This window comes from Boleophthalmus pectinirostris, unplaced genomic scaffold (genome assembly GCF_026225935.1).
Source record: "Boleophthalmus pectinirostris isolate CB_2022bp ecotype Guang Dong unplaced genomic scaffold, ASM2622593v1 HiC_scaffold_8, whole genome shotgun sequence".
Taxonomy (NCBI): domain Eukaryota; kingdom Metazoa; phylum Chordata; class Actinopteri; order Gobiiformes; family Gobiidae; genus Boleophthalmus; species Boleophthalmus pectinirostris.
The window spans coordinates 20,341,107-20,362,603 of NW_026571515.1; the positions used below are offsets into that span (position 1 = coordinate 20,341,107).

The window sequence follows — 21,497 nt, forward strand, 5'->3', positions numbered from 1 at the left end:
AGCATGAACACTTTTATGTGACCCACATTCATATGTGTCAACACATCTCTGATAAAACAATAGCAGGAAAGTGGCAAAGTCTTTATTTAAGGCCCAGGCCCACAGTCATGAATGTAAATTGTGATTCATGTTGTCCAATACCATTTATACCAGACCAGTGCGGTGGTCTGCATTAAAGGGGCTGGACACTGGAGAGGCTGGAATTATTTTAATTGAAAATTGATTCAGATGGGCACTTATTTTTATTTTTTGTACACGTATTTGCACAGATCTTTTAATAAACGTTACCCTGCGCATAACGTCCACAGTGATTAAATAAAAAAGTTCTCTTAACTTTAACTCTCACCTATTGTAGTTTTCCATCATTGACTGTTGCCGGGTTCATGCCGTGTCGATGACGTCCTCCAAGATTTCTTAACTCGGAAGTTGGTTATCCAAAAGTATTATCCTTTCATAATATGGCACGGCAACTACTTTTTGTCCTATTTTATTATGCGTCACGTATGTGTGTTTGATCAGTGGTTGCTATAAACAAATATGAAAAATAAAGGTTGAGAATAGAGAGCTCACAAAAAAGACATTTCTATGACCATGAAGGTTTACATTTTATTTTGAAAAATTAGACCGGAAACACTGCGTTGCTCATTGGTAGCTCGATCGTCTTCTGATCGGGGGCGGTGAGGAGGAGTGCAGGACCGCTGTGCTTTTCTCATTTTCCTCTGAGCAATCTCTCCGTCGCGCATACTTAGGTTTCACTTGGACTTTAGTTTTGTGAAATTCAAAGTCAGTATTCTTATAAGTTAACTTAGGTACAGCTACGTGGCTAAACCCCAAAATCCTCTGAATTGAAGCGGAGTGTGGATTTCACGTGTTTGCGTTTTTCATCACACCAGACTGGAGATGAATCTTCTGAATTGCTTCTAGCCGCTTGGTAAGTAAAGGGATGGGCTATATGCTTTTGCTGTGTGAACTTATACTTTATTACTTTCACTTTAAGAAACTTTGTACTTTCACACCATCCACTCATAAGCCTGCTCTTTTTACTCGTGGATAAACAAAATGAACGGGGTGTCATCTTCTATAGTCACTTCTATCAATCAAAGACCTTTATCTGGGCCAATATCTGTAACTACTGATTGACTAATTTATGCCACATATTCCTCTCCGTCATGATAAGAAACACTTGTATATATTTGTAGGAAACAGCCTAATATAGCCTATAATGTTAAAGGTGCATCATGTAACATTTCTGGTGGACGGTCCGCCGCTATGTTCTTGTCTCCATGGAGATGTTATTGTTTTCCTGAAATGTTCCCAATATGATTTTAAACATGTATATACTGGTTTATTAAATTACAGATGTTGTTATCGAAAAAAGTCACCTGTTTGATACATACTAGTGAGATATTTAAGTTTAATGCTATATTGTGGAACATTCCATAGAGACAAACACACCCTCTACCAGAAAAGTACATAGTGCACCTTTAAGGAATCATTTCCAACATCACATACACACTGTTGTGAAGTAAATAAAGTGACATCATGACAGATTGTGATGTGATAAATGTGGCTTTGGTTTAAAAAGCAATTATCGATTACAAGATCTATGAGTTTTTGCATGTTCGTGTGAAGGTACAGTGGGATAAGTTATGCAATGTTTCCCTGTGGTGGCTCAGGCAATCCTTGTTTTGGAAGAAACACATTTTTGAGGTAAGGATGTCACCTATTGCCTCTAATCATCCAAAACAGGCCGTATATATCAAAGTTAATACAACAAGCACAAGCAAAAAGTGTTATTCTTAATACCAGGTAATTGTTCAGTTTGATTTAGACTATGGAGACAAACATTTGTCTATGGGTGGGGATGTGGGGGGTTATGATTATCCTATAAATGCATTCAACTACCCTAAATTATCTTTCACTATTATGTTTATCTAAGATTTAGAGTAACAAAGTCCACTATTGCGTCAAGCTGTCTCACTACTATACCTCAATGCTGGGAATATTACAAAACACTGGACTATCCCTTTTCAGATACATGCAATAAAGTCACTGAAAGATGAGGTCAGTGGTTCTACAGCCAGCCTCTGTTTGCAAATGATCTGCACGTGTTGCCAAAAGTTGAAACTACAGATTAATGAGTAACCAGGAGCAACTGTTTATATGAGAGATGCATATTCCGTGTCTGCTTAAGAATACAATAAACCAAAGATCAAATGCTGATTTGTGTTGTATGCTATTTTTCAGCTAACCCATGAGATTATAACAGTGCTTTCCACACCCTTTTGCAACAAAGAGTAGAAGATGTCATGTTAGTTGGAGCGTTACTCATCGGGAGCACAGACTAACTGCTAATGGACCAGTCATTTTAAGGTGAGTTCTTTTATGCACATGTTCGGCAAGCCTACATATTTTCTTTATTATAGACTCAACTGTCACTGTTGATAGTGAAGCATGGTTGTACAATGGCTTTACACCCAGGACTTGCTGTGTCTTGTCTTGGTGCACACGGAGGGCGGTTTGAGGCTGTTTTTAAGGTGCTATTAAGTTGAATTTAGCTGCCAGGTGATGACGGGGTAACGCAGGCTATATGATAGTTCTGTCTGGTTTCTCCGAATGAGTCAGAGAGTTTCTCTTGGTAGGGCTTCTACATTGTTGTTGCTTGTTAAATGTGATATTCATGTTTGTTGTGGTTTGATAAAGAGCTGAAAAAATGGAAGAGACAAGGAGTCTGCTGATGTTAATACAATCTGTAGTTTCTCTATGTTCAGATAAATTCCACTCTTTTTGATGACACATAATTATTTTGCAATCTGTGCATGGCATAATGACTCAAAATGTATCTAATTTCTCATAGTGGTGAAACTAATTATTTGCAGTTTACATGTTGTTGGAGTGAACAGTTGTCTGTCAATCCAACATTTGTCAAGACAATTACTGAATACTAACCAATGATGCACTCCTAATGCTAAAGCTCAGTTTCAGATAGGGCTTGGCGATATGGATCAAAAAATATATCTCGATATATTTTGCTATATCTCGATATACGATATATATCTCGATATATGTTCAAGAAAAAATAACCCCCTAAAACTGAAAACTGCAAAAACAAATCTGCCAAATTCCACAAGGTCTTTTTTTTAATTGAAGTGTAAGAGGTCGGCAGTTCATATAGGAACATTTAAGAATACAAAAAAAACTAATTACATAAATAATAATTTAACTGTAAAATAAAAGAAATAATACATATTTCCTTCTTTTCATTCATAAATAAAACAACTCAAAACAAGCTTATCTTTGCATTAACTCTGTTATCCAAACCAGAAGCAGAACCATGAGCTCATTTAGCAGAAGAAGCTCAGGATGTTCCTTATTTCAATAGATCCATGTTATTATCCAGCAGTATGGAGCTCTGAGGTTTAATCCCACAATCCACTGCAGATCAAACCCAACGTTTCCAAACACTGTTGTACAAGTGACACTGCAGCAGATTATTAATTAAAATATTCTGCATAAATAAACTTTACATTGCTAAACTTTACAATATATAAAACATAACGACTCTAGAGCCACATCAGCCTGTTTGCGATAATAATGTGTTTAATGTAGTTTTGCGCACGTGTGTTTACATTTTACAGAAACGAAACTTAAGCGCATGGCTCATTTGCATAAACAGCGCACTTCTCATGCAGCTCAACTCGTTCAGCTTCTTTCGGGCTAAAGGACGCGACTCGGTGGAATATGAGGATGTGCTGCTGGTGGTTTTGTCTGTAAATGGTGGTAAAGGTTCGTGGTGCTTGAAGCTTTTCACTGGCACCAACTTTCGGCGTTCACGGCGATAGTGACGAGTGAAGGAGACACGAGCGAACAAAATCAGGGAGGCGGAGGCGCGCGGAGGCGACGAGAGAGAAGACAAACAAGCGAAGCGGCGAAATCAGAATTGAATATAAGCATTATATCGATATATACGATATGTCAGAATTCATATCGAGTTTAAAAACTATCTCGATATATTTAAAATATCAATATATCGCCCACCCCTAGTTTCAGATGTTCACTTGTGGCCTCTAATGAAAAAATTTGAGAAAAAAATCATGTATAATAAACAAATAAATGCAATTCTTACCAGTTTCTACCAATTAGTCCTCCCAGAAATGTCTACAATTTAGTTGCTTATTGTAGAGAACCTAAAGTGTCTTTTCAACAATCACCATCCCAGTATATCAACAACTTAAACTTAGCTCAAATCTGTGGTGTGGGTGTAAAACCTCTCACTATAATTATGGACACCGCCGCTCTTTCTTCCTGGCGCTCAGGAAACTGAGATCTAGCCTTCCTGTATCACATCCCGAACACCAGACAAACAAGGCAACTGGGTCATTTTGAGATCCGTGTTGTGATGGCACAGCATTCCAGCACACATTTCCATTGGATTTGGGTCAAAACAGACAAAAGCGTTACTTAGAGTCTGGATGCCTAATTCTGAACCCCCTGACTCTGTTCTGCTGCCTGACAGGAATGCAGCTTATAGAATTATGATGGTCCGGACCAGAGCCATGGATGAAGCGCCTGTCTTTGTGTGATTCAAGTGTGCAACGTGTCCAAGAGCTTTGCTTCCAAACAGACGGGAACAGAGCAGTGAGCAGTGAGGTGAAGATTGAAGGACACTAAATTCATCCCACAGCTGGAAAACTTGTGCAACTTTTTGAGGAATTCTTAAGCTTACCTTCTAAATATCAGATCTAAATTTAAATAGTGATCACATCATATTGATAAGAATCTCAACCAATCCTCTAATCCCAAACCAGGAGCATCAGGATGGCCAGACTCCCCTCTCCCCAGACACTTACTTCAACTCTTCTGTGATATTCTATTCTTGGCCTATATAAAGGGTTAGTGTTTAGTTACAACTGTGCCAAATAGGACACTTGTCCACAGAGGATATGTGAATTGCTTTTTGTTGTCTGAATTAGGCGTCAGTGGAGTAAATTAGATTTCATGCTTTCGTCAAGCCATCAGAGATTGCAATGGTCTTTTTGTAATCATCCAGAAGATAGATGGGTATGATCTTAAGATTCAAACAAAGTCTTTGATGGCCATGTTTAATGTGGATGTGAAGAAAAACTTGTGGATATCTCTTGTGGATATCTCTGTTGTTGCTATGTTTGTCTATTTTTGTAATCTTAAATTTAAAGTAATGTAAGTCAAAATCATAACTGCAGGATGATGAATTGCCCAAATGTCCTCAAAAGACCACAGTGGGAGCGTGAGGTTGAAGGACGATCATTGCCACTTGCGGTTTGGAGCGCTGTGGTTGAGATGACACATAATACCCCTTTCCCTGGGGGCATACACTGAAACAGGCTTTTAGGTCCTCCTGCAATTTTGCTGCTGCCTTCTCTTTCTTCTCTTTCTGGATTTATTTTTGGATGCTCTGACCTTGTCTGTTCAGAGTTTATGACCTTCACTCCCTCTCCAGCCACAGTTTTGTTACCTTCCCACATGTGCAGGTTTCTAGTGTTGCCTCATCATTATCCCTTTGACCCCGTGGAGTGCTGCATGGACTTGTTTTGTAAGTGTGGAGTGATTGATGACTCATTTAACTGTCCTGTCTTTTTTCCTAGGTTGTTTACGTGAGAAGAGGGAAGAGGAAATGACACAGCACTAGCAAAAATACAGAAGAGACCAGTGATATCATCTGCTTTAATTAAGAACAGATAAACTGGCCTTTTCTGTACTGCAATGGTGGAGTGAGCGTGCTTGGACACTTGCCCCCTCTGAACATGCTAGCTCTGAGGCAGAACCAGAGCGGACGAGAGGGTGGGCAGATTCATTGTCCTCAAAAGGGGGCCAAAATGGGGCTTCAGACAGGACGCCCACCGCTACAGGAGCACGGTCTAAACATCAGGGAAAAGATCTCGCAGTGGGAAGGACGTAGCCAGCAGAACCAGAATCAAGACGTGAAACTACATACACCAGTTGTGTCTCGGGACTACAATGGCAACGGAGTTTACAATACAAAGACTAACATTTCAAATACAGGCGTGGGATTGGACTTTCGGGAAGTGAATTTAAAGCCTACCACAGCTGGAAGGAGGCTGGATCCCAATCGAAAATACTCTACAGAGTTGATAATCCTTCAACCAGAAAGCAAAAATGCATTAGAAGCCATTAAATCAGAAACTTTACCTACACAAACTTATACAACAAATGCAAAAATATCATGTGTTTTGGATATTGGTATTGTTTCCAAACCTCTACCTCCATCGGGAAATGAGGAAGAAGACGGAATGCCTGCAGGGAATTTTTACACTTCTCGAGGATTCTGGAAAAAACTGGAAGGAGACAGGTTAATGTGGGAGAAAGGCAAGGGGTCCACAGGTGAGACTCTGGCTCCTCCCAAACCACAGCGCACATTCCAGTATGATGGACCCAAAGACAGCAACAGAGCGCGTGCACAGACGAGTCCCTGCAGACTGGCAAATCAGAGAGGCAGCCGCAAGCTACGCCCACCTAACTTCCCGCCTCCTCCTTGTCCGGTGTCAAAGACCAATGGGATTTCTAGACACAAAAAAAACAGGTGAGCGCATTCACTAGCCTCCTCCTGGATGATTGTGTTGTAAACAGGCTTTGTCAAAATAGGTTTCAGTGTATTTTTGGGGAGGTACCTGCTGACTGAGGTTCAAGGATGATGTCACATGACCTAGCAGTGTTGTTGTCTATTGTCACACGTGGCCTAGTTTCGTAGAGCCCTCATGGTCGTGCATACATATACAGGCTGTGAAAGGGAGAACAGAGCACAATTATTTGGAGTAAATGGAATAAATGATTTCTATATGTTATGGCCTGCCAAATGAATGGTCTCCTTCAGTTTGTTGATTGCCCTTTTTCCATTACCAAGATAAATAAAATGCTAACATCACATTAGCAAATAGTTTTTTCCTAATTTAGTCTTTAGATTAAAGAAAATATGGGTGGGTGCAGGTCTCCAAAAATGGACCCGGCAAGACTCGTGCTGTAGGGCTCCATTACAGAATAAATTAATCTTCAGTTCGTTACATAAAGAGTTTTAAGAAGGATGCAAAAAGGGTTGTAACTGTCTTGTCTGAGAAAAGTGTATAAAGTGTGTGGTGAGGGGTTTTACAGCCTTAAAACATATATAATAATTGTAAAATATAAAGCTGACTACTTCGCGGATTTCGCCTATTGCGGATTATGTTTAGAACCTAACCCCGTGATAAATGAGGGACCACTGTATATTCTTCGCCAAAAAGTCCACCTGCATTCAGGGTCTAAATAATCATAATCAGAAGCAACTGCTATGGACTGCCAAATTACTGGTCTCCTTCAGTTTGCTGATTGCCCTTATTCCATTATCAAGACAAAAAAAATTGCAAGTAAGACTTTTTTCAATTTTTTTTTTTTTTGTTGTTGAGGAAAGTAAATCTAAACATCATAAGTCAGTATATCTTTACACTATTAAAACAGACTATAACACAAAAGCTAAAACTGCTGTTAATATTTTTAATTTAAACATACTTCTAATGATTTCCTGTGAAGTATTGTCATAATGCCATTGAGAAAGAAACTGTCCCACATGCTGAGTCGGCCTGGTTTTGGTATCAACATAGGTCTGTAGTGGTGACATAAACAATAGAAAGTGGGATCTCGTTGGTCTGCTCTCACCCCCCTGCTTCCTTTCGCCACCACAGGAAGTCTTTTGAGTACGAGGATGCGGAACGACTCACGGCCAAGCCGGGCAAGCAGGGAGGAGAAACCAGGAACTCCAACCTATATCACGCCTACTCTGATGACAACATTTATGAGGACATTGTCTGTGAGTGTCTAGCTATGCTTAATTTAGATGGACACAATAGTGAGCCACTGCACAAGAGAGAAATAAAATTCATATACAGCGTCAGTAAAGTTCTTTCATTTATTAGTATTAGGATGTATTTCTTTGGTTGTTTTAAGATGATTTCTGCCTATGTGTCAAAGATGGCAAACGAACAAAAGTCTCACTTTAAAATTTTTGTGTTATTGGCCTCCTGTAGTCTGCAGGGGTTCATTGGGTCAGCGTTCATAAATTACTTCACACTGTGTAGAAATTCGCTCCACTTTCTATACATTGGTCAAAATGCCAGTGGGTTAGCCAAGTACTGAGTTTGTTTGTTCAGGATATCTATAAATAAATACTTTATACAATTGGCTAATGTTCTGGTGGTGAAGAAATTGTTGCCAAGCACAAATATTAAGTTGAAATGGCTACATGCCTGTGTTTATGTGGTGGAAACTATGTCTAGGCCTGGCTCCATAATAATATATTAACCCTTGTATCTCCAGGTGAAATGGAGGTTGACGACCCCTATGAAGACATCAAAGTGACTCCCATGTGTCTTCCCATTGGCAGGCCTCCACTGCCAAAGGTAAATATACACCTTTATGTGAGCCCAATGGTTCAAGTGTACCAAAATATAATGACAATGTGTAGAAGTATGTGGATTTAAATTATTGTAGACGGCATCGAAGCCCAGATGAAGACGCAAGTCAAAATGCATTGACATGAAATAAAATTATAGCCAAGCATATCAGAGTGCCGTGGTTCTCTTCTTTCATCTAGTAAGTTATTCCGCCCACTCGGGATATCCAAAGAGCACCTGATTGTTACTTCACTTAGCTGTGATCCAGTGAGCACTCCAGCTACATCTATTTCTTTCCACATATGTTTAAATTGTTATATAAATGGCACAAATTAAACTTCTCAGTGTTTACTTTTGTTACATTAATAATGAGAAAATCACAAAGTTTCATCTCACATTACTATAGGACTCTAAATTATATTTAAAATTAGTATCTTTACTTCTTTCCTATATAGGTTTATATGAAGTCTGAATGAATTCACATTTGATTTCTGTCTTCCAGCTTCCTCCAAAACCACAAACTCTACAAGCCAATTCCAAACTGGAAAAGAGGCGAATGTCTGCCCCACCAACTTCCAAAGCTCTGACCATCTCTGAAGTCGCTAAAACTCCTCGCCGCTTCAGCACACAGAAGGGCTTACGCACTCCCCAGGTATATTTACATTTACAATATCGAGAAAAACTCCAGCCTACATGGGTATCTGGTCCAGCAACAACGTGACAGATGACGTGGTATGTGGAAAACACAGTGGCAGGAGGCGGTAACTTGCAGAGCAGGAAAAAGGCTGAGAGGAATAGATAGTGTTTGCACAGTAGTTTAAGTACTTCAGTGAATATCAAGACTTATAACATGCATTCTCTGGACAGATACTTGGCCAAAATGACCACTATTGAGGTAAGGCATGTGGGCTGTGATGGCGGGTTTATGTTAGCTTAGGAGAAAGGCTTTTAAACTGTTGAGATGATGACGACGGTAATACCAGAAAAGAAGATGTAATGATACTTACTTTGATTATGTACTTTGATATATAACTGTAGTTCTTTCACATTGTAATGTCTATACTTTGTCTTGTCTACTTATGATATTCAGTTGATAAATTAAACCCTCTTAGATGTTTACACTAAACATTTTGTTAAAGTGTACAAAACATTTATCCAAATCTACCTTGTGCTTAAATTGTAGACCTGTAATTTTATATTAATTCTGTCTGTGTTCTCATGTTCACATGTCACACGTCATAATAAGACATGCAGGTTGGGTGACATTGCTGCTTAAGTCCCTATTTTAGCTACATGCCTCTTGAATAATAACTGTGTGCTTTTTAACTGAGGGAGTCTTTAAGTTGTTGTGGGACATGTGAAGTTATTTGAATGCTGAGGGCTCATTTGATTGGAGTGAAACTGAAAGTGGAACATAAGCAAATTGAAAAACTATCAGGCTATTCTCTGGGATCTTAAGAAATTGATAAAACTCATTGACTCATTTCTCAGAAAAAATTTTGAACATCTATTTAATACTACTTGGCACTGACCACATGGGTTCATATTGAATAGATATTAGCCTTTGCTGATGACGTTAAAAATGGACAATACACATTTTCAAATTTACTACCCGATAAAGGGGACTATTACCGACCATTGTTACCAAAGTTACTGTACAGTACAGTGTTGTTAGGAGGTTTCTAAAATGAAACCGCATTTCCTTTTGCTCGTGTGATAGAGTTAAGCTTTGTAAACCAATATTACATAAAGTTAAGTGAATCAAAGACTTGCATAATAATTGCCATTTGAGAACTTAATAATATTTATTATTATTATAAGTTGTGGAAAAAGAAACAGGTTGGTTGTTAAAAGATGATGATTTTTTACTCATATTTATCGCTTTTTAATGTAAATTATTCTCACAGCAGTGTCATTTGCCACAATGAATAGCAAACATTTATTCCCTCACTGAGAGAAGATTGGTTATAGATCTGATCAAGCTGATTATTAACAAATTGAACTGAGGTTCAATTAACTGCACTGCCTTAAGTACACTTAGCAATCAGTTTGGGCTAACAGAAGGTCTGAGTTCTCTTAAATGCTTCTACGAACGTCATCGTCAACCTGCTATTTGCTAGAAACTTAAGATAACTTAAAACATGTTGTAGTTGTAAAGACTTGGTTGTATGTCTATTGCATTGATGTGATTACCGTATCTGCTTAGATCTACTTTAATCACGCCGTCTCTCTAATCATATTCTATAATAGATCTGACATTACTGTAAATTACAAGTTTGTCCTCTCCTCGGCAGTACGTCAACAAGATCGAGACTATATTTGACGAGAGGAGAGGGAGAAAGCGGGTGAAGAACCAGGGCATCCCGCTCCGAGGTGAGACCCACAGTAGCACATCTACAGATTAAGTCCAGTCTCTGGTGTAAATACCCAGGCTCTGATGACACTCACAAGGCCAGCTGCTACGGGAGAAGACAGATTATCAAACAAAGGCAGACTGTCTGCGTTTTATTATGGCCTCTGTGTCTTGTTCATTTCTGGGCTAATCCCTCCTCTTTCCTTTAACAGAGGAGACCAGTGGCACAGAAAGTGACCCTGAAGATGGCTCCAAAGGTATGACTGTTGTTATGTCATGTTTTAAGTGCACTGTCATCAGCTGGGCTTGGCATGCCTCTCGATGAGTCAGTCATTTACGAGTGAGAAAGTGCAATGACTGCAATATAGGAAGATTGTTATTCTTACATTTCTATATTTGGAGTAGAAATATAACTTTTGTGATAACCGCTTATATTTGGAGTAGGTTGGTATAAAAGTGTGGGTCAGTTTGGGCAGTAGAGATCCTAATATTTTTTCTGATAAAATACGATAATAGTTTCAAACAAATAGTGATTGATTGATGTTTCTGTAGTAATGAATCCAGTATTCTTGAATCTATATTTTCTAGAGAATGCACAGAAAATAACACAGATTGGATTTCAGTCTGTGATCTTTTCTTCAGGTCAACTCTTTAAAGCCAGTTATAAAAGCCATCTGCAATGATTTAGTAGGCAAAATATCCCAATAAAACTGCACTTCACTGGACATAATATTTACAGTTTTGAATACATCTTGCACACCAGTACTTGTTACAGATACTTTATATTATGTGCCATACAGGGCCATGTAGCCTAGTGAAATGTAAATTGCTCACATATGTTTTGTGTATACAGATTTTTGTGCACTAAAAATGTCCATTCAACCCCAAACCTCAGAATATTTACAAACAAAGATACCCTCAAAACCACATCACTAACTGCAAGACTGAGCGGAAACATAGAAACAGCACAAGGCGTATCACATTTACTTGAGCAAACAATGACTGTTATGGAAAAATGCAGCTTGGCTTTCAAACCTGATGTGAAAAACAGGCCACTCTCTGTCCCCTGCTACACAATGTAATCACCCTATAGACACAATAATACTCTTCGGATTGTTCTGCATTGTTAACGTGTATTGTTTGGCCCTCAGAAGGCTCCAGGAGATTGGTTTACAAGCAGTCCACTCTGAAGCGCCGGCCTGGGTACCGCACCCTGGAGAGAGACCTCCTCCAGCACCAGCAGCAGCAGCTCTTCCAGATCTTTGTGGTGGTGTCGCTCAGAAAGGGTCCCCATGGAAACACCTACACCCCTGAAATTACACAACAGTTCCCCAAGATGGTGAGCACTCCACCCTGTTGGGATGTTATTGACTATGGCATGCTTTGATCACAACTGTAATGAAATAGTCTAGCAATTAAAACATATCACAAACTTGAATCTTGTTTGGAAAATTAAAAGCCGATGATTCTTGTTATAGACAAATGTTTTGATGGAATATTCACATTTTGGAAAAGCGCTGGTGTCTGTTTTTGTTTTCCATTCTACTAGTAGATTTGCACAGAATAGAGTGACATTTATCAAAAATGATTAGAGCAAATTCCTCTTTCCTTTTATTTCCTTCCTTAGCTTGTGTAGGCCGACTGTAGAGAGTTGTTTTAACCTTGTCAGATTTCTCCACTATTGTGACTGGTAACCTGATACTTAAGCATCTGTGCATGCTACACAGAAGACTATCTGCACTATTTAAAGGCAGTGTGGAATTTAAAGCCATTAACCAAAGCAAGTCTTTGTTCTAGTCCCAAGGAAGACTAAAAGTTTTTGTCAGGGCATCTTACTCTTGTTTTGGATAATGACTTTTTAAAGAGCAACAAAATTAACTCACTTAAATATAAATTATGCTTCATTTTGACACATTATCTAATTATATTATGGAACTCTAATCCAAATTATTTCTTTTTATTTTTTTAGTTTGACAAGGCATCGAGGCTGTCTAAGGAGGCAGAGGACCAGCTCAAGGTTATTCCAAAGTTCTGCTTCCCGGACGTTCAGGACTGGAAACCCTCTGCGCACATGCCAAGGTCAGCTCTGACACACAACTGTTTCAATACCTCATTCTCCACGCCACAGCTGTGGCCACTGCAGATGCAGCCGTAACATGATATATGTGTATGTATCTTTGTATCTCACAGCCACACTTTCCATTTGCTGTATTTCTTTGATGGGGTCAAGAGTTGGTTGTATGAGACTGGGAGATGGTTGATGTGAGATTTGGTTGTATCAGTCTCATCTTGAGGAGTTTTATTTTGCAGTTGCCCATCTGTTTCTCCATCTGTCACACTAATAGGGTCTGTTAGGAATACTTTGTGGAGTTTCTGTGTTTGTAACTGCCACAAACAGAGACAAGGATTCAAGTACTTTTAAGAACTTTGGCCTAGGCAGATTACTGGCAGCATTTATGTCGTTACACAAACTGGAAATATGACCTACTTATGTAAATCTAATTTCTGTAACTGTTGAGTGTCATTTTAGTATCAGTTTAGCTAAAGTGAAGTTTGGAATTTTAGTTTTGGACCTCAAACTATGGTGTAATAAACAAATAAACATGGCTCCAGTAAAGGTTGATGAGGCCTTTTTTGTTTTGCTGAACTGAATCTGTCACTGAGAGTTAGAAGATGGAAGAGTGATGTAGACCATATGTAAACAGACGCTGAAAGTACTTAAATATGTTTGGATAGAAATTATAAGCTTTCATACTAAAGATAATACTAGTTTGTCACATAGATACTTTTGTTAAAATGGCGTGCATATCTCTAAGCTGTATAACATTGAGTCTCATTGTAAAAAAACAGAGAATAGAATAGTTTCAATGAGATTACATTTTCTACCATGTTCCTGTTTCTCTAACTATAGATAAAGGTCATGCACAGTTAAAGAACCGTTAAACCGTAATAGCAGATTATAATGGCATTAATCTGCTATTTTGTTTGTTGTGCAGTGAGACCTTCTCCTTTGTTCTGACCGGAGAGGACGGCAGCCGCTGGTTTTGTTACTGCCGGAAGATTTTGGTAAGAAATATGTCAGTCTTAGTCACTCACTCTCTCTCTGTTGTAAAGCACGGTAATATGAGCATCTGTGTGTGCAATATGGGCACACTGCCATCAACTTGCTCAACACCTCCTGAGAAGCCCTGAATCACCTCTATAAAGCCTGTCTAAATCAATGACTCACAGCAACAAGAATCTTCTGAAAATATTTACATCTGTTTTACTTCATTGCAATATGTTAGACTATAATATGTTAAATACTAAATACTGGGTATTTTGTGAGGTAATGTGGGGTAATGGCAGAGAATGGCTATTAAACTCAAGTTAGTTTGAAAGGAAAACATGGAATCAAAAGTAATTTGAAATGTTACTGACCAGATATTCCTTTGACATATAATTTTGTAACTAAAGGTTATAAAACTCAGTTATTTGTGTGCTTCATTAGCTGCAGATGAGCTTGTCTATTTTTGCCCATGTTGAAAAAGTTGTATTTAATATTTGCAAATGCCTGTTGTTCAGTCTCTGATATATTGTCTTCTTGTCATGTGTATTTCAGCCTAGTGGTAAAGGCAAGAGGCTGCCTGAGGTGCATTGTATCGTCAGCAAGCTGGGCTGTTTCAACCTATTTGCGAAGGTAAACTATTAGATACTCACTTGTCTTATGTTCTTAAATGAAGTAGTCCAAGGTGTGTATTAAGTTTTTAGGAGTGCACATTTGGTGTCGAAACCCTGGAGCCTCATTTGTATTAGGAGTGGAATGAGGCTCAATGAAACCATAATCCAGTGCAATCATTGGGTGTGTTTGAGAAAATAGAAGTTCCTTATAATCCTTATAGAAAGTAAAGGGCCCAACCCATTTCCTGTATAAATTTGCTTTTGTTGTAATGCATTATTTTATTGTGTAAGGAAAACCATACATTTTAAATCCAGACACTGGTTTGTATATCCTGGAAGAAAGAGAGGGGAAAAAAAGAATGTGAATGAAAATGTATCCGGATCTGAAATCTGAACTGTCATCAATATGTGTTTTCACCATGTGGTAACTGTCAGATTTTAGAGGAAGTGGAGAGGCGCAGAGAGCTGTCCAACGCACTGGTCTACCCCTTCATGCGCAGTGTGATGGAGGCCCCATTTCCTGCTCCTGGACGTACTGTCAGCGTGAAGAGCTTCCTCCCCGGAACAGGGAACGAGGTAAGACCAGCACCAACCAACAGGAAGTGCAACTGATGTGGTTTTGCACAATCATCATGATACAAATTATTAGTAACAGTGATTGTAATTATGTCTTTAATGTCTTTTAAATCTGGGCGTACTGTGCAAGTAGTTTGAATTACTAGTTTTACTAGATTTGACATGATCATTTTATGTCTTTCAAGATGGTTGTCTCATCTCAAGACAGGATTTTTTTTTGCTAAGGGGATCAGAAAAATGTACGCAACTAATTAGTAGATTTATATTCTCATTTCAACCTTAATGGTCTTTAAATGATTTTATTGAACAAGTAAAATATTCTGTGTCGTTTAAGCAACTAAATTTAAACTAATACAAAATTCAATTGAGATAAATATTCTAAAATCAAGTCTTTTTAAACAAGGCTAGGTATTCATTTTTATAGTGTAAACCACATATGAAGAAAGGAATTATAAATGAGGAACCTTTTTTTTTTGGTCGACAAATGTAGGTAGCTTTGTTACAAAAAAATCACACATAATATGAAATGTGATCCCATCAATGAATTAATTGTTCTTGTCATAGACCATATTTGAGTCATTCATGTTATATTCTAAATATTCTGACCTCCTCTTTATGTTACCAGGTGCTAACCCTAACCCGCCCGGTGGACTCCAGACTGGAGCATGTGGACTTTGACTGTCTGTTACAGTGTCTGAGTGTGGGCCGACTGCTCCAGGTCTTTGCCTCTCTGCTGCTGGAGAGGAGGGTCATCTTCATCGCAGATAAACTCAGGTACTTCTACAACAGGTTTTGACTATTTTTAGACAATACAATTTTACTCCTTTCTCATACCGAAGTATTGTAGGTTAAAGGTCATTCACCAACAGTTATGTCATAGTTTCTTCATACAGTCACGCAATATTATCTGCTGTACATGCCTTTTACATAATTACAGCTTCGTGGTGGTTGATGCTATGAACTGTACCATTGATATTTCTTGCCTGACCAGCCAGTCCCTTTTACATTCTGTCTGAATCCAGAAGGTTCTGGAACCGGATAATAGAGGGTGAAAATCCTCCGTACAAACTTGTGACGATCCAACCACAGCTACTAATTTGTAAGATGTGTTTCTAAAATGCGGAAGACTTCTCCTCTCAGAAATGCTTATATTGTTCAAAACTAAATATATAACTTCTTTTACCTGAGATAAATAATAATTTGGTGCTTCTATTGTTGATTCTGTTAAAATCTGCACCTGCCTGGTTCCTCTGTGTTGTTTTTTCCCCTTTTTATGTTTGTTTTTGATTTGAATGAAGCATGCTTCTCTTTAATTGGTTAATCTGCCTGTCAATCAGGTCCTGTGAAATTAGGAAAACAGGATATGGCTCCAAATCTACTTTGTAAGAGCCTTTGTAAACTTTTGTTGAGGCGTGTGGTTCTGGTTGGCCAGGTAGGGGTTGCATCATTGTGCCTTTGTACTTTCACCTGCTTGTGCTGATTTCTGTACCACAGGCTAGATTGCATTGTCTCATGTCACGTTGATTTGTTTGGCCATCTTTTGCGTACACTCGTTCTCTATATAACTGCTGTGTGGTTAGTTTGTAGTTGAGTTAAATTATATATTCGGCAGTTCTATTTTTTATTTTTTATTTTTTTTTACAGTATTAGTATAATTCACATTCTTTGTTCCTGTTTTGTTGCAGTGTCCTCTCCCACTGTGGTCATGCGGTGCTTGCCCTCTTGTACCCATTCACTTGGCAGCACACGTTTGTACCCGTGTTACCGGCTAGTATGTTGGACATCAGCTGCTCTCCCACTCCCTTCCTCATTGGTGTGCTGTCTCCCTGTCTGCCAGAGCTGCTGGAGCTGCCCATTGAGGAGGTCAGGCTTCAATATGCAACTCTTTACTGCCTGTCTTTGCTTTGTAAACTACCTTATTGTAATGTGCTGGCATAGATTTTGTTGTGTCCGTATGGTTTTATGTGCTTTTATTTATTGTATTTATTTATGTCGATCCGTGGGTTTCAGAATGATGCAAAATTAGGACACCGAGTGGCAATTGAAACAATATATATCTTGTATAATGGCAAAAAGTCCTCAAAAATGTTTACTGTAAAAGTTGTATGTTATTATCGTGTTAAATAGTATTTGCAGAACTTTGGAAACAACTTTTGTTTGTAAAGTATTTTGTAATATGTAGTATCACTGGTAGTCTCCATGGTCTCTTAAGTGTCTCCTTTATGTGTTGCAGGTGCTGATAGTGGATCTGTGCTCCGACAGGTTTGTGGTTCAGGTGTGTACACATATCCCTGTCTGTGGGAATGATAGGTGTGGCCCGGGGAGGGGGAAAGCTTTGCCCACACATGTCCGTGTTGGCATAAGGATAATCTGACTGTAACGGCAGACGCACTACGCTCCCATGTGACACATACTCATACAGATACTCTGAACATGAACAATGCTATAACCCAGTTCAAATGAGGATTTACTGCCACCCTCTGGATTACAATGGCTATGTTTACATACACACCAAAAATCATTATCTGCTGTCTGGAGTCATCAGATCATTCAGATGTCATGTCTAAATAATCAGATTTCTTTCTGATTGTTCACACTTGTTAGCAACTCTAAAAATTGTATCGTTCTATAGTTATATCTAGATATACAGAATATGGCTATAGATACATAAAAAAATAAATAATAATAATATGTTTTTATTTTTTTCATGTAAGTGTACCCAGGTTCACATTGTCTTGGTAATTTTGATATAATATAACAAAGATTTGGAACCTTACCAGAGATAGGAATAATTTTCTGTTATCTTTTCACTATAATTTTAGAGATAAGCACATTTTACATTCATATATATTTGTTGTTTTTGTTATTTGCATTCACTGTTTTGACATCTTTTTTGTGTGTTGTGTTTAGATTGGTGATGAAGACTGTATCCTGCCCAGTAAACTCCAGGCAGCATTACAACAGGTCCTGGAGGAGAGGGAAGCAATTTTGAAACAGGACACTAATGGAGGTTTGTCTGCACTAAATATAATATCTGAAAATTACAGAGAAGCCTCAGTGAGTGACTTTAACACACATCCAAATGATACAGATAACAACTGTGGTGCAAGCAGCCTGTCATTACCAGATCTAAGTCTTACAACTCAAATCACTTCTTGTAATTTGGAGATGGTTACTTAAATTGTAAAGTGTGTATGATATTAAGATGATGCCTCATTTTGTGAAATGAATTTTAAAGGTCCTATATTACACAAAATTGACTTCTGTGAGCTTTTAGCCATGTTAGAATGTTTTGTTTCATTCACACGTGCTTGAGTAATCCTACATTATTAGTCTGTTTACATCTCCAAAGCACAAAATGATCTGCTCCACCTTGTTATGTCATGAAGCTGTAGTTTTCAAGTTAACAGCTACCTTTTTTTAAATAGTGATTGTCAATTCCTGGGTTAAAATTATCCATATTATTCTAGTAAAGGTGTTTGGAAATTAAAAACACAGAGGAGCACTTCCTGCATTACCATGTGGTATCACAAGGTGGAGGGTTTTCCATTTGAGAGAAGAGCTAAATATGCAGGTTTAAACATATGTGAATGAAACAAAACACAACTCTGAGTATGTTTTTGATGAAGAAACAACATTATTAACATAGATCTGAAAACAGCATAATATAGCCCCTTTAATGGATTTCAAAAGTTAAATAATTCAAGTCAATATTAGCTTGTATTTATAGGAACTGCAGAAGAATGGCACAAAAGGCATCATTTTAGTTAGGCCTTTTTGATGAAAAGCAAGAAATATATTACAGGACATAATTGTACTGGCCTGGTGACTAATATATTGTTGTTGTTGTTGTTTGTTTTTTTAGAGCCCCAGGTCGACCTGAGCTCCCTGCTGTCTGAGGCATTTGTGCGCTTCTTTGTGGAGATCGTGGGGCACTACCCTCTGCACATGGTGGAGTCCTCCAACGGCACCAAAGAACTCCAGAGAGAGAATTTCAGGAAGTCCCACCCGTCCAGAGGAGTGAGGCAGCTCCTGCAACTCTTCATGGAAACGCAGATGTTTGCAGGCTTCATCCAGGACAAGGAGATGCGCAAAGGAGCAGGGCGAGGTAACCAATAGGCTGTGTGTTGAAGATGAGTTTCTGTTTCAACTACCCATTATATGTGCCATTTTTATGCTTTTTTGTATTCAAAAGATATAATATATTATTTTGAATTGTTAATCACTATGGCAATGGTCCTAATTACATTCCAAACCAATGGCTAGAGCTTTTAATGGGCAAGACCAAAATACAATATAGTTAATAGTATACGTCTGGGGACACACATCAAGGCAAAGCAAGTTTATTCATTTGTTGAGCACAATTTGTACACAAAGAAATTCAGAGCTTGAGTAGAATACAAACAAATAAATAAGTCAATAAAAATATACAGAATCATTATACAATTTTGGAGTAGTGCAAATAAAACCATCCCAGTTGTCATAGGCACACCAATACAGAACCGCTTTGAGACTAGATTATGAACTTTTATCAGATAAGATTAGACAAGGCAAACATTAAAGTACATATCCAAATTGCACCAGTGCCTGATATCATTAGGCTCTAATTTGAATGCCTTATCTTCAGGTGTATTTTTTCAACCTTTGCCTTAAAGATGCTTTGTGTAACTTTTCTTGTGGAGGGTCAGTCTGGTATTAAATGTTTATGTCTTTACTGAGACCAAACCAGACCAAGTTACAGGTCAAATCTGTGGAGGGCAATCCTCTTCACAGTCAGAATGCCTGTTTTTGAAGGTATTTCTAAGTTATAACACCACCTATAATTGAATAAATATAAAGTAGAGCTGTTAAATGTCATACCTTGGAGCATTCCACGCAGAGCAATGACATATCCGTAGAAACAAGCAGGTGACAGACCCCCAACCAAAAAGTTACACAGTGCACTTTTAACTTATATTATGTCTCATGTGCATTGTTTCCTCAGGTCTTTTTGAAATGAGGGTGGTAGAGCACCTGGAGTCCTACCCAGAGCCAGCGCCCAGTGGAGTGAACAAGTTCCTCAAAGGGCTGGGTGAGTAGCAACTTCTCCAAACACAGACTACAAATGTGTAATCAAGTGTTTTTCTATTAGGTCATTATGATGTCCTCTCTTACTTTTCAGGAAACAAAATGAAGCTCCTGCAGATTAAATGAAAGAGCTTGAGTGTGGCCAGTTGAATGAAATCTGCTGCTGCTGCTGCTGGACCTGCCCTAATCCAGAGCTGGTCAGCGGATTCCAGTTTGGAGGTGTGTGAAGCAAATGCACTTCGGAGAGGACCAAACTTTCTGCGTTCATGTGGCATCTTTGTATTTTTACTGTTTTACAATGATGTTCTGTTCGAGAGGTTTCATCTCAGGCATTTTTGCATAAACCACCATTTTTAAGCAAAAATGAAAGGATCATACTTGTTAGAATAAACATAGCTCTGCCTAATACTGTTTGATAACTTGAAAGGTAAAATGGAGTAGTAGGTTATAAGTTTGTCCTTTCTGTCCTATATTTTGTCATCTTTGTGTCCATGAAGCAGCCTATTTGTAGTCTGTCTAAATCAGTATTGTCCAGCCTGGTTTGGATCTGTCTGAAAATCAGGCCATGTGTAATAACTAGCTGTTGCCACTGGCTGGTGCTCCACAGTCCGACTTGCATATATATATATTTTTTACCTAAATTGTACAGTTTAACTTTAAGATACAGCAATTTTTCAAATTTTACATTATTGCTTGTTATCAAATCTTATCTTATTTTATATTTTGTAATTGTAAATACTACATTTATATACATTTCAGTATTTCTTTTTCCTTTACTTCTGTTTATTTACTCAACATTTCAAAGTGCTCACACTCAGTAGTACAAATGTTCATTTAAAAAAATATTTAATCCGTCTTCCTGTGGATGTAAATAGAGATTTTACACATTGCAAAAAATTGTACAGTATTTTTAATATTTTTGTAAGAAAGCACAAGGACTCTTGTAAAATTTGTAAATAAATTAGGGCCCAAGGACACTGTTCCATGTCTCATTTATTTTAGAAGTCTTTATACACTAACATTTTACTAACCTGAACAAGAAGCACCAAATATGAATGTCACTTTACTGTATTTTATTAATGTTGTAAGACAAAGTATTAATACACAGAGAACTGAGGTCAAGTCATGAGGAAAACAAATTCAACTGTGTGAGATCTTTTGCATTTAGTACAGCACTTAGCAGAGATGGGAGCAAATGACCCGTCTGAACACTTAACGGTTGAACAGTAGCCATAGTTAGACCCTGTTGAGATAAAGCTCCTCTTTCCACTTGAGACCCTCTGAAGTGGAACATTAGTGATCGCAAGGACACACCCAGACAGGGCCTGAGCTGCTGGAGAAACAGGTTTTTAACCTGTTTTTTAAGGAACTTTAAAGTGCACCAAGCATTTCAGGAGCACGTAACCTTTACTGTAGTCATT

At 38.2% G+C, this 21,497-nt stretch overlaps 1 protein-coding gene across 2 annotated transcripts; it reads left to right on the plus strand.

The window, feature by feature from the left end:
* Window positions 1–677: 677 nt before the first annotated feature.
* Window positions 678–21,053, plus strand: dennd2c (DENN/MADD domain containing 2C). 2 transcript variants are annotated; one of them, XM_020922345.2, is made up of 20 exons: window positions 678–931; window positions 2,248–2,373; window positions 5,625–6,580; window positions 7,713–7,837; window positions 8,344–8,426; window positions 8,923–9,072; window positions 10,715–10,793; window positions 10,986–11,030; window positions 11,925–12,112; window positions 12,743–12,852; window positions 13,770–13,839; window positions 14,375–14,452; window positions 14,869–15,009; window positions 15,635–15,783; window positions 16,695–16,872; window positions 17,243–17,284; window positions 17,920–18,019; window positions 18,875–19,117; window positions 19,994–20,080; window positions 20,171–21,053. In XM_020922345.2, the coding sequence occupies exons 3-20, from the start codon at window positions 5,784–5,786 to the stop codon at window positions 20,200–20,202; spliced, it is 2,697 nt and encodes an 898-aa protein (XP_020778004.1). In that variant the 5' UTR covers window positions 678–931; window positions 2,248–2,373; window positions 5,625–5,783; the 3' UTR covers window positions 20,203–21,053. The 2 variants fall into 2 exon arrangements, with proteins under 2 accessions (XP_020778004.1, XP_055021949.1); XM_055165974.1 differs by having other exon boundaries at window positions 11,928–12,112.
* Window positions 21,054–21,497: the final 444 nt, after the last annotated feature.